This window comes from Odontesthes bonariensis, chromosome 10 (assembly GCF_027942865.1).
Source record: "Odontesthes bonariensis isolate fOdoBon6 chromosome 10, fOdoBon6.hap1, whole genome shotgun sequence".
In the NCBI taxonomy this organism is placed as follows: Eukaryota; Metazoa; Chordata; class Actinopteri; order Atheriniformes; family Atherinopsidae; genus Odontesthes; species Odontesthes bonariensis.
In genome coordinates this window covers 7131137-7147389 of record NC_134515.1, presented here as the reverse complement: position 1 = coordinate 7147389, position 16253 = coordinate 7131137, and the positions used below count along the sequence as shown (strand labels likewise).

Sequence of the window (16253 nt, the reverse complement as noted above, 5' to 3'; positions counted from 1 at the left end):
GCATCACCATGGACATTACAAATGCAAACCCAAGAACCAATTTGTGTCTGTACAAAATGCTCCAACATGTAGTTCAGCTGGAGTAAAAACTCACCAAACTGAATCATGACTTGATTCAAAAGAAACTCAGACCCTGTAACTCACAAACACTCAAGTTAATCAGTTTTTTAAAACAGCTTCATGGATGAACTCGGGTGATGAGTAGTTTTCACACGGGAACGCTAAGATGACTGCCTAAAAAAACTAAAAAAAATGGACTGAATCATTGCACACAGAGAACAGCAGTCCCCCCTACTGGCCACTGGTGGCTGTTGCAGGAGGTACACCAACAGAAGAACACCATACTCATAAAAAATAAAGAAATAGAAAGATAATTACATACAAAAAAATAAGGTACCAGCATGGTGTCAATGCCCAGAGTCTTGTTTCAGTATTGGGAGTCTGTAAGTGCTGGTAGTTGTTAGGTTCTGTGAGCAATATAATCACTACTTTAGGCCACGCCAAAGGTTGAAAGAAAGGCACATGCTGCTTCTGTTTAAGCTGAACTCAGACACATAAATCCACTCAAACCTTCCCTGTGAATGTTTTGACATTTAATTGCAGAGTGGAGATGCTTTGCTTTGATTATGTTCCTGTTCCATAGTCATCAGCATGTGAGCAAGACAAATAAAATGAAGATGAACAGGAAGGCAAGCTGGTGACACATAGTCCTTTTAAGCTGGCAGTTCAAGTCGGTCGCACTCTTTTCTCGCTAATCTGTAGGTGGCTTTAACATACCGACATAGACAGTAATGCCCAACAAGTAAGCAGACATATAGCCTCATCCTTCCACTCAAAGAGTTTATGCAAGGCAGGCATCAGTTGGACTATTGGACCAAAATTGACTTCCAGACTAGCTGTGGTTTACAAAAGTTCCTTGAAACTCGTAACTTGATTTGAGAACTAAAAAGCTTTTAGAATAACTTGAAAACACCTCTCCTACTCCGATTGAGAAGAGTTTACAGAGAAACAATAGCTCTGTGCAGGTGAGTGTGTGGGGTAACAAATGTTCAGACGGCATGTATCATATCATGTGTCACTAAGCTGCACGGCTGGTTTATTTTGACCTGTGACACACATCCGTTTATTGCCCGTGACCGAGTTCATCTTCACATAAATCGATGTGATGCCATTTTTGTGACTAAAATAAACTACGGGTTTGAAAAAGTTGCTGACTAAAGACTGACAGCAAGGCACTCACTGAACTTTGAAGACATTTAAACATTCCGTGTCAAATGCTTTAGAACTGAGTGCATCTTCATTCATGAATGACTTCATTCTTTCCCACACAAAATTAGCTTCCGGGCAACACCTGTCCAGATTATGGCTGTATAATGTCAGTGCTCAGACCTTTGTTTTTTTTATCTTGAACTTTTCTTTTTCTTTTTCCCAGTTCTCATCAGGAATTAGAGGATCATTGCGCAGGCCTGCTTTCACTTAAAATATCAGTAAAAAAAAAAATGGACACATCTTCTAATTCAAAATTAATGAGTAGGTTTATCAACGTCTGACTGCGTCAAAGCAAAGCTGAAAAACTCAGTGAAGTTACTCTGTTGACTGACCTTGATAAACAAGCTTTACCAAAGCCATCACTGCAATTTGACGAGATGAAAAGCAACCAAACCTTCAGCTTAAGTTAAAACATGTTTGATATGTACACACGTGTGTGTGTGTGTGTGTGTGTGTGTCTGTACCAGTTGTTTGGCCTTGTCAGCCTCCTGCCGTGAATGTTGTCTTTCCCGGCTCATGGCTTTAGCAATCTCCTCCTTCGCTGCCTCCCTCTCTCTTTCAGCCATCTTGGCCAACTCATCCTTCAGTATCGCCTGCTGGCGTTCAAACCTAAAAATAAGTACCATGAAGAAATATTTACACAAATAATCCCTGCATTCACTGCCTATTGCAGTCACTTTCTGCTTAACCCTTCTGATTAGACACATCAAATGATTTAAATATGTCCACAAGGGGGCAACGTGTACCAGATTTAAGACCTGACAGATCCTTAGAATATCGCAAACAAGCAAAGAAGGTAACACCAATCTCCTCGGATACATTAGCCAAGCATAGTTGGTTTGTTTAAATAGCGTAACAAGACATTTGCAATTCAGTTTTGATCTATGCATCACGTTTACAATAAGTGAAGGCTGGAACCAAATATCATATCAAATGTCATTTTTCTTTACATTTTCTTTAAAGATAGTTTTGCTAACTTTGCAGTCAGTCCAGACAGTTTCAGAAGAAGCTCCAATGTGACTATATCCAAAACAAACGGAGTTATATAAAGACCAAAAAAAGAATCCCGATCATCTCTGTATGGTAAGTGATGTCTCAGTAGCAAATAGCAGAGGTGTTTACAACAGACGTAAGTCCCGTCGTTCAGCTGAACCTGTAACCCACCTCTTCTGTTCCTCCTTGACGTAGGAAGCTGGTTTGCTGGACTGGCTGCTGGCTTGGGCCCGGTGCTGTGGGCTTTGCTTCGGCTGGGAGTCTGAGCTCGCACTACGAGAGGCACCTGATGACCCAAAAATAACAGACACTCAAAAGTGAACAAATTATTAATAATAATATAGTGATTTACAGCAGTACTGTAGATATAAACCCTACTCCAGATTAGCATTACGTGTTACAGATTAATTAGTACAGGTTAATTGTACCGATAGTTAACGATTCCATTTTTTTTTTTAATGTGAACACTGATTAGTAATGGTCTCAAAGCTGAGACCAAACGAAGTACTGAGACACAGCTCACAGGCTACATCTCCATGAACAGCAATAATCAGATAGTAAGACCTCACTCTGAATAAGAATCAGCATTTTCTGATTACCTTCCCCCAAATACGGCCTTATATCAACTAAGCAATAAATTATTCAGCAACATGGCGAATTCTGATATTCGTCGCATCATGTAAACATGTTTCGACATTATTTGCTCCGCTTCGTCCCATCAAACTTTTCCCAGCACTTTGTGACACACACAAATTTTGCCAAATGCAAGTACTACTTTCAACAACAACTGGGATTTTGGAATTCCCATCTTCTGAAAAGGATAAACTATGAAAACATCACAATAATCTGCATTTCCTCCTTAGAAATTGGATAAGGTTTGCCAACTCCTTGGTTCTATAGTAATGTATGGGGACTCCTTTTCCGTCTCCAACTCATATCGTGGTTACATTGCTGTAAAAACAAGTCAACCTTGGCCTGAAGAATGCATGAGGTGCACACATGTGCACCTCATGCATTCTTTCTTTATAAATTCCACTTTGTGTGGAGGAAAACACATTCATGTCTTTTTTTCTGTATGCACTGTTTACTTATCTGACCCCAGGTTGTTGTGACTCAAAGCAGCTAAGTGTGTGAATTACTGTCCTACTGAAGACAAATCTTCATATTAGGGATAAAATGTTGTTTTATTTTTCTCTTACATTTACAGAGCAGGGTGACTTACAGTCTATTGAGACCTTGAGAACCAACAAACTGAACTCCTCAGAAATCTCTAAAATCTGAGAAGCTCACAAGCTGCAGCTCACTCCAACAGTCGATCGTAGTTTCAGGCATTTTGCAATTACTTCTCAATGGGAAACCTTCCCTAAAAGAGAGCATATTCAGTGGGCTGCAGACAAGCCACCATAAACATTTGCTTATCTGTGCGTCTTTTCAGCAGCTCATTCACTAACTGCAGCCTCTTCCAAACAAAAACTGTATGCAAATTAGCATCTGTGTAAGAATAAGCTGTTTTTGGGATGTTCTATAGTAATTATAAGCTACCTTACCTTTTATTTTTTTATGTCTCTTGTGGTCATCTGGCAAAAATTTGACCATTGTTAACTCATTCAACATCAGTTTTGTTCACAGACTAACATATAACATTTAGCCTTTCAGTAATCCTTTTTTTTGTTAGGGGATACTTTGAGGTGAACAATACCTTTGTCTTTCTGAGGGGTTGAGGTTGATGTAGATGAGCGTTCTGGAGCAATGTTGGCGACTCCTTTCATCCTCTGAAGCACATCCTCTGACAGCTAACAGGGGAAAAAAGAGAAAACTGAGACGTGTAGGCCACAAATACAAAACTGAAACAATCAGCCTAAAACCTCTTCAGTCAAAGAAGAATGCCGTGTGAATTAAATGGTGTTACTTTTATTTAAGTGACAAGCACCTTTAAGTCCAAGTAAAAAAAACAGGATCACTGCAGCTATGCTTTATTTGGGAGCTTGCATGTGTGTGTGTGTGTGTGTGTGTGTGTGTGTGTGTGTCTGTTTGTCCAAGGAAAGCGTTAAACATAGCAACACCAAAAAGAGGGCAGCACCATTGAGTGACTCACTGTTTCTATGACTCAAGACATTTGAATGTGCAACCAGGGTTGGCAAACAGGATTATCAGTAAGATTTACCGTTTTTGCAGACATTTTCAGGCCTGACAGCATGGATGTGATAGAACTACAAACTCATTAACTGCCTGGTTCATTTTTCCATTAAACCAGTTACTATACTTAACTTTTTCCACTTACAGGAGAGTGACTATGGCTGAAGGTACTTTCACATTGCATGGGAAATTTGGAAATTAGACTCAAAGCTTGTTAAAACTCTGAGTATGAATGCACTCACAGGAAACAGCTGCACAAATCATATAATTGCAAGTGGCAATTCAGAATTAAAAGCTAGTTTCCAATCCAATCCAATTTTATTTATAAAGCACTTTACAACAACCTCAGTTGACCAAAGTGCTGTACAGAAAAAAGTTCAGTACAGTTTAAAAGTTCTAGTTCATTGACCTCCTCTAAAAACAGAGGTTTGGTATGTTCAAAAGACCACTGTACTGTTCTTCACAATGAACAAGAGAACAACTTTACAACACTTCGACTGGATGAGAACCTTAATCAAATGACTTCAGCAAAAACAACAATTATATATATCATAAATGTCAACTGCCAATGGAGCGCCTGAGCTCAGTTTTAAAGGGTAATGAGAGTTATTTTGATAAGCTGTGGGCTCCCTTCTTAACCCGCCTACCGGGTCATGTAGCAGACTTAATACGTAGAGGTCGCTGCAATGTGGATTGGCGCCCCCTTGGCACCTCTGTGTCCCCCTAATGTTTTTTCTCATGTGCTGATTTTGTTTTATTGATACGGCTGCACAGTCCCTGTTCCATGTATAATGTCTGAATTGTAAACTCTCTTAGAACTTCCCATGACAGGTCCATTATAGTATTGCTATTTTTGCTTGTTTTATTTCTGCTTATTTATTTATTTCTGTATTTATTTATTTTTTATTATTATTATTACTTGTCTTTTGTCTCTCTTTCCATGTGTTATTCACTTTGTCACTTTATTTTTACTTGCCTCTGCTGTCATGTATGTTCTCTGTTCTGTGTCTGTTTGAAAATGAATAAAATATTGATAAAAATTAATAAATAAATAAATAAATAAATGTCAATGTAAAGAAATATTGTTGTTTTTTTAAATCTGCAAAGCTAGAAGAACTTTTGCCAAAGATTAAGATAGAACAATGCATTTAAAATACAACACATAACCCCCTAAAATGAAATGTCTACACCTAGCATAATGTTTATCAGTATCTTTTCTAGCTAAAAAAAAAAAAAAACATTTGAACGCTATCCTAAAGCTTATTTTAACACAAATATCGTTTTTGACTATGAGGGATATTTGGGCCACGAAAACATAGTGCATTACTATGTTAAAGCAGAATTCCGACATGGACACTTCCTCGCGAAAGCAGCACGGTCAAGGTTGACACAGCACACCAAACTTCATTCAAAATCTGTTCATTTTAAAGTCTCTTTAGAAAAGAAAACATATCCGCTCCTGACATTTAAGAAATTTAACCCAAACATTTTCTTGGTTTAGCGATGCATCAGCCGTGAATCTGATATTTTCAAATAGAGAAGCAGTTATTTTTTTACGTTTGTTTCACCTCTCGCTGAAACTACTCACTGGACGAATCACTGATAAATCTGCTAGCCAAACAGTATGTGAATTCTGGAAAGTGTGTCATTTGTAACTAATCTGGTGCTGTTAGGTTGAAAGTATCTTCGCCGAATTCACCACAAGACCTTTTTGGTTGCTAAATTCCGTAAATAATCGGCTACATAGTTTGGTTCGGCTGATACTCAATGTGTTTTCCCAAAACTAGCGTATTACGACTGGAGCTTGGCACTTGAAATTGGCACTTTTCAGTGCCACCTGACCCAGCCCCTGCATCCCTTCCATCCTCTATGCTTCAGCTGTTGCTTCGTGGGTTGTAGACTTAACGTTATTTTTAAGGTCAGAATGAATCGATAACTTCGTGTGTTGTGGAGCAACATGCTAATAGCCAGTGAGCGATAGCATCAGCATTAAAATAACGTTAGCATGGCTTATCAATCGCTAGCTAAATTAGCATTACCTTGACTCCACGGAGAATTCTGACTCTGTCTTCATCATCGACACCAAACGACACTTTTCTGGTCGTACTCTCTCCCGAGCCCATGCCTTCTGGTGTTAGACGGTAGCTTTTCAATGACCGTGAGGGAAATAATAGTAGTATCATGAACTACTGTTAATGTCCTGCCCAATGACAGAATGTGTGACAGATGGAATACAGGTTGCCTGACTCGTTTTAAATAATCCCCCTTTTAACAGATTTGTGTAAAACCTAGAGCAGTGTTTCATATTAGTGGATGAATCAAATGCCACAAATAGTTGAAAATGTTTTGAGACGATGTATATTTTTGTATTTTAAAGCGACGTTTACGTTTTTGTTTGATATTTGTTTACAGGTTTATAGACGGAACTGGCAACCGTGCTCTCACACACTGAAGCGCCTAGAATGAATGAACAGCCAAGAACCAATCATATACCAAACATACCACAACACGCCACACTTTTCCATACAGCTATGGATACACGGACATTTAGACAATAAACACAAACGCAGAAAAATATTGCCATCAAAGTTTATTTGTATCATAAACACAAAGCAAGTGTCAAGCTCAGCCTTAAAGGTCTGTGTTAACGTAGGTCAATATTTACTGTGTACAAAGAAAAAAAAAGGCAAAACATCTTAGGTATCTTTTTTGTAGGTAGACAAAAAAAAGAAAAGAAAACGGGTAAAAAAAAAAATGTACAAAGCTGGATGATCTCTGGAACTACTCTATGAATCTACATACTATATAAAAACACCCTAATCATGAATAATAAATTGAGTTTAGGGACAAAAATCATCTTTTATGATTAAAAGTTTGACTTTCTATAACTTATTCATGCTATAGAGTAAATAAACAATTTTTTTAATCATGTATTTAAAGTACATTATAAAACCTTCATTTGTAAGTTGCTTTGGATAAAAGCGTCTGCTAAATGCATAAACATAAACCTTTCTTTCCCAGTTACTAAGATTTCATGTCAGACTCGAAGTTCTGAATTAAGCAGCTCAACAGCAACATATTACATATTGTTTGAGAAAATAACTCACACCAGAATTTGCATGTTGAATGACCTGCCAGAGACTAATTTCCATCCCAACATTTGAACGAAAGTAATATGTTCAAAAGGACTTGTTAGGCCACAAATAAACAGGAGACATTCAACGTTAAAAGCTGTGCTCACATCCCACTATGCAATCAGGGTGATCCAGGACTCTTTTGTATTTGAATGAATACTGAATGCTGGGAAAACCATCTCCTTGAAAACAGCCTTAAAAGTGTAAAGGTGCTCTCTGCGCCCTTTGATGCTGCTGAACGTTAATGTTCCCCCATCATAGTCAAGTGCAATCTCTATCCTGACAGGTTGAAAGGCTGTTTCCCCCAGAGCCGTATTACTGGAGGATGTGCACACCGTCAGCTTGCCGTTCTTCCACTGCAGTCGCCAGGAAACAGAGTTGTGCCCTAAACGACTGTGGTCGCCACGGCGAGGGATGTTCTTGTAGCACACACCCAGAGACCACATGCAGTTGGGCCCCACCTCTACCATCCATACATGCTGGCCGCCTGACAAACCTTGGCTGCACAGGATCTGAGGTGCGGATGTAAAACGCTCTGGGTGCTCTAGATATGACTGCTTGGTGGAGCTGCTCCTGACTGTGTGCAGGTCAGTGGACACTATCAAGCTGGGATGGGCAGTGGAGGTGTTGAATGTGAGCTCCAGGGGATTTAGGAGGATATGAAGAGAATCCAGGAAGTGGATCATTTCTGAGCGGAAGTCATGGGTTTTCAGGCCTGTTTGGAGACGCTTGATGTTGAGTGGAGCATTTGACTGGATGTCAATGCTGCCTGTGAGGACGTCTCTCATCTTTTGTTCAGACAATTTGAATCTGGAAAGATTAAAAAAAAAAATCCTCTACCTGTAATTATGGAAACTGCACCAATAGGTGTATATATCTTTACATATGGCATAAATTTTCCACGTCAGCGAAATACTCAGCACATACTGTAAAGTATACGTTCATGTTGCATATGTGTTTCATCAATGTAAACAGACAATTGTACTTGCTGTAGCAGGTCATTAGACTAGATTATATTCAACTTTATTGTCATTACACATGTCACAGGTACAGGCAACGAAGATTTGGGTATTTTAACCAGATTTTTGTTGTACCTGTGTATGAAGATGCATGGGTCCGTCTCACTGAGGGCTTGTGTGGCATTCTTTTGGGCCTCCAGTAGCTGCTGATGTTGCTCTTCCAGGGAGCTTACTCCACGCTGCCAGCTCTTTCGGCGCTGGCCTCTCTCCTCTTCCAAGAGTGTACACAGACGGTACCTGTGGCTGAAAACAACACATAAATAGGATGTTGAAATAGAATGAACACATATCCATTTCAGTTATTTAATCTTTCGAACAAGCATTGCTAATGCTGAATATTACTACTCACACTTGGTTCGACACAGCAGTGTTCATGTACGGTAAGTTAAAGCTGTAAACTTTCAAAGTGATGGGATTTTATCACTCGTTTTTTATCACATATTTAAATAGTGGTCACTCAACTTGACTCCGCCTACTGCAAAGTATTTATTACAACATTCCATCAACTATTGGATAGATGTCCTTAAAAATCAGTACACACTCAGAATATTGTAATATCATGCCATGTCAATGATACCAGCATTTTGTTCATCTTAAACCTAAATGTTCTCTGTGTGTCAACTATGTGGCAGTCTGAATAAGGCTACTGAAATGTTTGAGGGTGAGATAGAAGTACAATCGTTACTTAAAACTTTGATGTGCAAAGTTTTTTTTTTAATCGGTATCAGTTACTTTTTGAGTGGTTGAGCCTGCTCTCCAAGTATAAACTGCTTGAACTGCTGCTGGAAAGAACACACACAGTCAACTGTAAATCGCACGTAGGCTTCTTGTTAATTGGACTCTGTCTACTTATCAGTTGATTGTCCAATATATTTTCCTTATCTTTGCTCAAATAAACATGCCAGTCAGGGGTATATATATGTGGATTTCTACTTCTAAGTGCATAAACCTGAACCATAAAACCTTTGTCTTTAAATAACTCATATAAATCTTAAAAAAAAAAAAAAGTGACCATCTGGTGACATTTTATACAAACATGTGCTTACATGTTTACATGAGTTTTAAATTGATTTCAGTTTAGATGGATGGAATAGTCATATTCATTCATCTCAACTCTTAGTATATCCATTGGCACACAACAGAAATGGAAGAGAGTTTGATGTAACATAACTAAAAGGACAAGAAGGAAACTGAAATTCAATGTCTGTGAGTAGAGACGTGGATAAGAAAAGATAAGTAAAGTAGATGGAGCAGATTCAGAGCAGCAATTTTAAAAATGTTGACTATACGTAAAGTCATGTTGTGATCTAAAGATGGGTTAGCTTTGCAGAGAAACAGTTGATAAAAATGTCCTTCTTGTAGTGACCATTTGTCCATAAAAAAACAAATTAAACTTAAACCAAACTAAATCAAAAGGCCACTGATGCACCATGGGGGATGTGGTTTAACGCAGGCAAAAGAAGATGAATGTCCAAAATGAATTCTTCCGTTTTCTGATTATTTATTTCAAAACAATGAAAAAAAAAAAAAAAAGAAAACCAATAAAGCGCTGAAATTAATCATATAAAGTTACTCATAATTAGCAAATTAAATGTACAACTAGAACCAAAAAACAAAAACTAACTTTACAAATAGCTCTCTTCTTTTTAACTTAAATAAATAAAGTACCAGTCAAAACCTGTATGTGTGTAGTAAAAGTGAAAAAGCTAACTTTCTACTTAAAAAAAAATGTTTAGCTTTGATAAAGTGAAAGTGTTGGATCAGTTTTTCAATACGGTTAATCAAGGATTTGGTTTTGGTTTTTTGGTTTGGTATTTGTTTTTTTCTGTTTTTTTTTTTTTTACAATATTCCATGTTTTTATTTTCTTTTGCTAAAGTAAAGACAGATTCTGTGTACTTTTGCAACCTCTTTATCCAGTAAATATAGTTCGGATCTACCTGAAATGACCAACATTTGATTTTGATTTGATTTTCATCATCATTTGCACGACTAAAACATTTTAAAATTGAGTATATGAACATCAGCAGGTGTTTACCTGTCCACTAGTGCAGCCATATTGTCCATAAGTGAGACTGCCCTGTTGACCATTTTGTCTCCTCCCGCCTCAGAGGCTCCCTTCTCCTCTGCTGTCTTCTGCAGGAGACTCTCTATCAGCTGCAGTCTACTGGAAATCACCTGCACACGCCCATTTAAAATGTCAGAGATCCTTTCTGTTAAACACAACAGAAGGTGGATCTGGAAGAGCATGTTTTCAAGCTGAACGAACATTAAGAAGACAGTAATGAATGCAGAGTTTGAAGGATGACTTTGCACTTCTCTGCAGAGATGAAATTTGTGATTTGAATATGTGACATGGAATTGAGTCATTGCACCGTACCACTGGCAGTCAGATTTGATTTGTGTCTATTCTTCTCAGTCATCCTTTACAGAACACAATGTGGGTGAACCTGATAGTAAGCAGTCTTTTTTTTAAACTCCTTTATGTGTTCCGTTTACCTTGTTTCACATAGTCGGAAATTACATCCCTGTCACCTTTACTCAGCAATCTGTGCTATGTTTCAATATGATTTATTCTGTGGGATTTACAAGCCTGGGAAATAAGTTCAATATAATTTTACAACATGATTTTATTACTGTCCGTGTACAGACAACTGATAAATAAAAGTATAACAATAAATCTTTACAGTGAGGGAATCTACGTCTTAACACCTTAAAAACACTTGAGGTTTTCCCCTTTTATATCACCCTGCTGTATAACAAAAAAATTGCTTTGTATGCCGACAGATTTCACATTTTGGGATTTTTAACTAATCCTGCCTCACAAATTTGCTACGAAACACAAATTGTTGCCATCTTTCTTTTTTATTAGCAGCAATTTAAAATTCCTAATGTCACTAATGTTACGGTATGACTCAAAACTCATGAGTCAAAATAAGTGTGGAATGAAAACCAGGTTGGTGTCAATAACATCAACAAACCTACCTTGTTGCGGGTCTCCAGGGCTCTTCGCATTTCCTCTTCAGCCACACTGAAGGTGAGGACATCATGGTTCTGGTGATGACCTTCTACGAAGCATGTGGCGCACAGAGAGGTCATATCATCGGAACAGAAGTACTCAAGGGGATGTTGATGGACGGGACAGCCTTTGACCGCAACCTCTTTCAAGGGATCCACCAAAGTGTGCGTCTTAAATGACTCCTTCTCACGGTGCTTCTGCAGGTGCCCGGAGCACAGTGACACTTCACACCTCAGGCAGGTCTTCACAGCTACCGACTGGTTGTCTATACAGTGGTCGCACAAAACTGCCGTACTTTCCGGCTCGGTGTAAGGCTGCTCTTCCAGTTGTGGTGCAGTGGCTCGGTAACCCTCGATGATGCTGCAGAGTTTGAAGTTTTTCGGCAAGAATTCCACACCCTGATATTCTTCACGACACTCTGGACAACGTGGAAGCATTTTGCCAGTAATGTCAGCGGTGTCGACATTCTTGTAGATACAAGCTCGACAGTAGTTGTGCCCACAAGGGAGAACCACTGGGTCACAGAAGAGCTGAAGGCAGATGGGACAGCTGAGCTCCAGAGCGAGTTGTTCCTCTCGTTTTGATAAAAACATGATGAGCTTTGTAGCTTCTTATTTGTCATTTATTTTTCTTGTCAGCTCTTCTTTCTGATCTTAACTTCCCATCGAGCAGACCTACAAGTGTGGCAGCAATGAGAGCTGACAGATAATATCCAAAGCAAGAAGGAAGTCACCTACACTGTACATGTCATGGCAGGAGGTGGTTCCAAATGTGTGCAGGACGACATTCCAATCCAAGTGGCTCGTTTATCTGTGCTGCTGGGAAGCCACACCAGCATAGAGATTACTGTTGACAGTAAAATACATTACACAAAGTCTTGGAACATTTTAAGAAGTAAATAAAGTGTCAAAAACCTTGTTTTCTGAAAACCACAGAGCTAAAAAAATTGACAGGATTCCAGAAAATGTGACACATGCACAAGGTATTCCAAGTTTGGAAATTATTGTGGCTTATTGTTAGTTTTCTTCAATCAGCTCCATTCCACAACCCATGAGGGGTATGATACTCCTCAAAGGAAAAAACACGGTGGTTGACTGTTGGCTTGAAAAAAGTACATCTTGTTGGGTTTCAGTGTGTGAATATAAAGTAAATGGGGGAAGGTGATGTTGTACACAGCCAAACTCATACACTTCTGTCTCCTGTTGGCTGTAAACACCAGCGAGACAGAAAAAGCTCATGGATTTTCCACCTCCTTAAGTGCTCTCATACTTTATTAAAGCGGTGGGCTGAAGGGACTTTTTAGGCATGATATCAAAGTCACCAACTGACAATAGTTCAAGTGGGAACAAAAGAAAAGCGTTTTGATGAAAGGATCCCTTTAAAATCAGCAGTCTGAGTGGTGGCAGCATCTGTTTCCAAAATACTTGCTGAAAGCAGGGATTGTATCCAAAATCTTTGTTTGACAAAATACACCATAGATAACTTTCTGCGTTTACTGAAGGCACTCAGGACTTAATTCCATCTCGTACACATAATGTATCTCAATGTTGTGAAGGACAATTTGTATGTCGAATGATAATGCTTTATCATTGATATGCACCACATTTTTCCATTATTTTATTGGAGGATTCGGCTGCCATGTCTCACTATGATGTTCTGATCTATCCTCTTTGTTAGGATACCTTTTTTTAATGCTTTAGATACTGGCTGATCCTGTTCTTCAAGCATTTATGAGAAACTACAGTTGGAAATCTGCCCAGTCATGACATCACTGAACATTTTCAGTGACATGTACAGCACATAAAAAAAAAGATCCTCTCCATCCTGAGAATTAACTTTCTTCTTCTATTTATTAACTTTCTTCTTTATGTTTTCTGGTCTTTGATTTTGGTTTGGTTCTCAGTTATTTTATCTTGGACTTTATCTTTTTTTGTTATCTCTGTGACCCTGAGCAGGAATGGACCAGGAAGAGATTATGGTTCGAGTGATTGTTGTTTTTTTTCTCCCCTTCTTGCTTTACCTAATTCCCTCCACCAGAGGTCGCATGTGTCTGTTCTCAGCTTAACACTGAGCCTACCAACTTCCTGTGGCTGAACAGGCTATATGTTTAGTCTCTTATGTATTTTCCACCACTTACTGTTCGATCTTTTTTTCCAGCTCCCACGATTTGCCCTGGGTTTTTTTTTTCTGAGAACATCTGTAAGCTTCAGTGTTTGCTGCTTGAATATTTGATCTATGCTAGAGGTGCATTGTTTGCAAAATGACTAAGTTAAGCTCACTTTTGCCACCAGCCCATTTCCTATTTAATTTTGAACATTTGGATCTGTTCTATTTTCAGTTTTAAACCATATAACTTTCCAGAAAGTCCCAAATTTTGAAGTTGTTCCATCCTTCTTGTCTTACATTTGATATAATATTGGGAAGTATGAGACATTAGGCACTTAGCTTTGATACAAATGAAAAATAAACTTTGCAAATGCATTCCTTTGCTGCTTTCATTTATTTTTACTATTATGCAAAGCCATTCTTTCCTGGTTCCTCCCCGTTATTTACGTCATCTCAGTTCTTGAAATACACGGAGAGCCTGATCTTCAACATTGTTACTGTCCAAGCCCTTTGCAATTGGTCCGTGCAAAAATATATTCTAAAGCTCATCTAGAGGCACAACATCTCACACCGTAGACTGAACAGCACACTGAGAGCCAAGCCAAAAACACCCTTCCTGCAACCCACTGAGATAAGTTAACTTAATATCAAAGTATCTATAATCCCTCCCACCTATACTCATTCATTCATAGCTTTTGTCAAATAAATTAAATTTGATGTCATTTTGGACTCAGCCAGAGAGGCACCAAGGTTGCAACATCTGTGTGAGTTGAAAGAGAATTCATCTGCACTGCTGACAACAGCCTTGATGATGTACAACAGAAGGCAGTATAGTTTTCTTGCAAACTGTAAATTGCAGGTAAGAAAACCTTTTAAGATACTCTCTGAGACCTATGAGCTACATTAAGTTTTTTATGAGGTGTTGGCAATCAAAGCAAAAGACTCAAATTTCTCCCTTCCTCTCTCACATAATAAACACTTATCCCCCTCATCATTTAGCATCACGTCAGAGCGTCTGAGTCTTGGCTTTTAGAGACATTACAACCAAAATCTTTGCAAATGAATTTCTTTGTTGCTCTCTTGTTTTTACTGTTATATAAACCATCAGTGTGCCTCAAATGTAAGAATACAGGTCCAAATTCACTGTTATCTGCAAAAATATAAGTTTAGCAGAAGTTATCAACTTAACTGTAACTTTAAAGACATTAATGATCAAAGAGAGGGATGACCAAGTGAGCTGTAGTACTGATAAGCTGGGGACCTAGTGTGAACAACATGACAGCAGACAGACAGGGGAACTGGAAATCTCGGTCATATTCAGTAAAAACTGAATATTCCACTGTTTAAACTTTAAAAAACCCTTGGTTTCTTGGCCATGTAAGCATGTGCTATCACACTGCTGATATTTTACAGATGATGATGAACACTTCAGGTCAAGAACCCCCTGTTTTACCTTTTGTGAAGTTTTTTATGATAATAGTCCTACCTGCTGGAGAGGGTTTTCATGGCTGGATGCTGTGAAGGGGCCTTTTTTTGTTCAGAAAATTAAGAAAGGCTGCACACTTACTGAGTCTGACGGAGGTGGTTCAATCCAACATGGATCTTCATCGGTCAAACGATCACTTGATTCACGGAGATCCAACCTGGCATGGAGGAAGTGTGTATAGAGTAAGCATACAGGCATGCATACTTCATGTTTCTGTTGATGCACCTGTATTTCGATGCACATGTAACTTTTTCCTCTTTTTGCAAGGGTTTTTTGTTTTTTGTTGCAAATAAAATAGCTTTTAATTTAATTGTGTACCTTGGGCTCCTGAAAAAGAAGGATTTTACATGTAAAAGATCCACGATTCCTAAACCCTTTCTTAAAATTCACTGTAAATGCCCTCAAATTGATATTCTTGATCAAAGAGTATTTGATCCATAACACAGAGTATAATGAAAGCTTCCAAGATGCAATGCAAAAAAATGAAATCAATTAATTATTCTAAATCAGTTCAATAATAAATTGTTTGAAATGTTTCGACTGTCTGGTTCACCTGAAAAGAATTCTGCGGTTCCTGTTTTGTGGGAACTCTCTGAACCATTGTACATCTTGGAACCTGTGTCACACTGTGCTCGAGGAATGAAAAGCAGAATTAAATGAGGGATATATCGAGATTTGTATCTCAGCCTCAGAGGAAAATTCTGATTTATCTCAACTTATCACAAGTTAATGTGCTGTCACAAGTTGTATGGATGGAGGACGTGAAGTGGAAACAGGAACGTGAAAGACATTTATGACTGATATGGTAAATTTATATTGTTGGGAAATTCCCCAACAATATAACACTTGCTGTACATGTATATAATATGACACTTGCTGTGTCAACAACTAAATAACTCAGTTATAAAATGTTATTTTAGGGTTAAGAGTTTTAATTGTGTGAAATGTAAGCTGACACTTGTGAATGATTTTTTTATAATGGTGTTTTTTTGTTCACGCTCTCCTTAATTGACAATGACAGCAGCAACAGTGTTGGTGCCACAGGGCTCAGGAAGTCAAAGCAAACATGTTCAGAACAAGGACAGTGGTCGAC

The 16253-nt window shown here is 38.4% G+C and overlaps 2 protein-coding genes across 4 annotated transcripts in view; both read right to left on the bottom strand.

Annotated features, from left to right (window-relative positions):
- LOC142390568 (MICOS complex subunit mic25a-like) overlaps window positions 1-6651 on the bottom strand; it is an 82811-nt gene extending 76160 nt beyond the window's left edge. For 2 of the 3 annotated variants that reach the window (XM_075476105.1, XM_075476106.1), the window contains exons 1-4: window positions 6438-6649; window positions 3962-4055; window positions 2434-2548; window positions 1734-1878 (exon numbers count right to left, since the gene is read on the bottom strand). In XM_075476105.1, the coding sequence (XP_075332220.1) occupies window positions 1734-1878; window positions 2434-2548; window positions 3962-4055; window positions 6438-6581 (498 nt within the window). In that variant the 5' untranslated portion in view covers window positions 6582-6649. Of the gene's footprint in view, window positions 1-1733; window positions 1879-2433; window positions 2549-3961; window positions 4056-6437 lie in introns of all 3 variants that reach the window. The other variant, XM_075476104.1, reaches the window with a different exon arrangement.
- A 322-nt stretch (window positions 6652-6973) lies between these two features.
- Window positions 6974-12348, bottom strand: LOC142390567 (E3 ubiquitin/ISG15 ligase TRIM25). Its single transcript, XM_075476103.1, has 4 exons — window positions 11535-12348; window positions 10588-10727; window positions 8627-8794; window positions 6974-8342 (listed from the first exon to the last, which is right to left on the bottom strand). Exons 1-4 carry the CDS (start codon window positions 12159-12161, stop codon window positions 7646-7648), a joined length of 1632 nt encoding a protein of 543 aa, XP_075332218.1. The 5' UTR covers window positions 12162-12348; the 3' UTR covers window positions 6974-7645.
- Between the last annotated feature and the right edge of the window lie 3905 nt (window positions 12349-16253).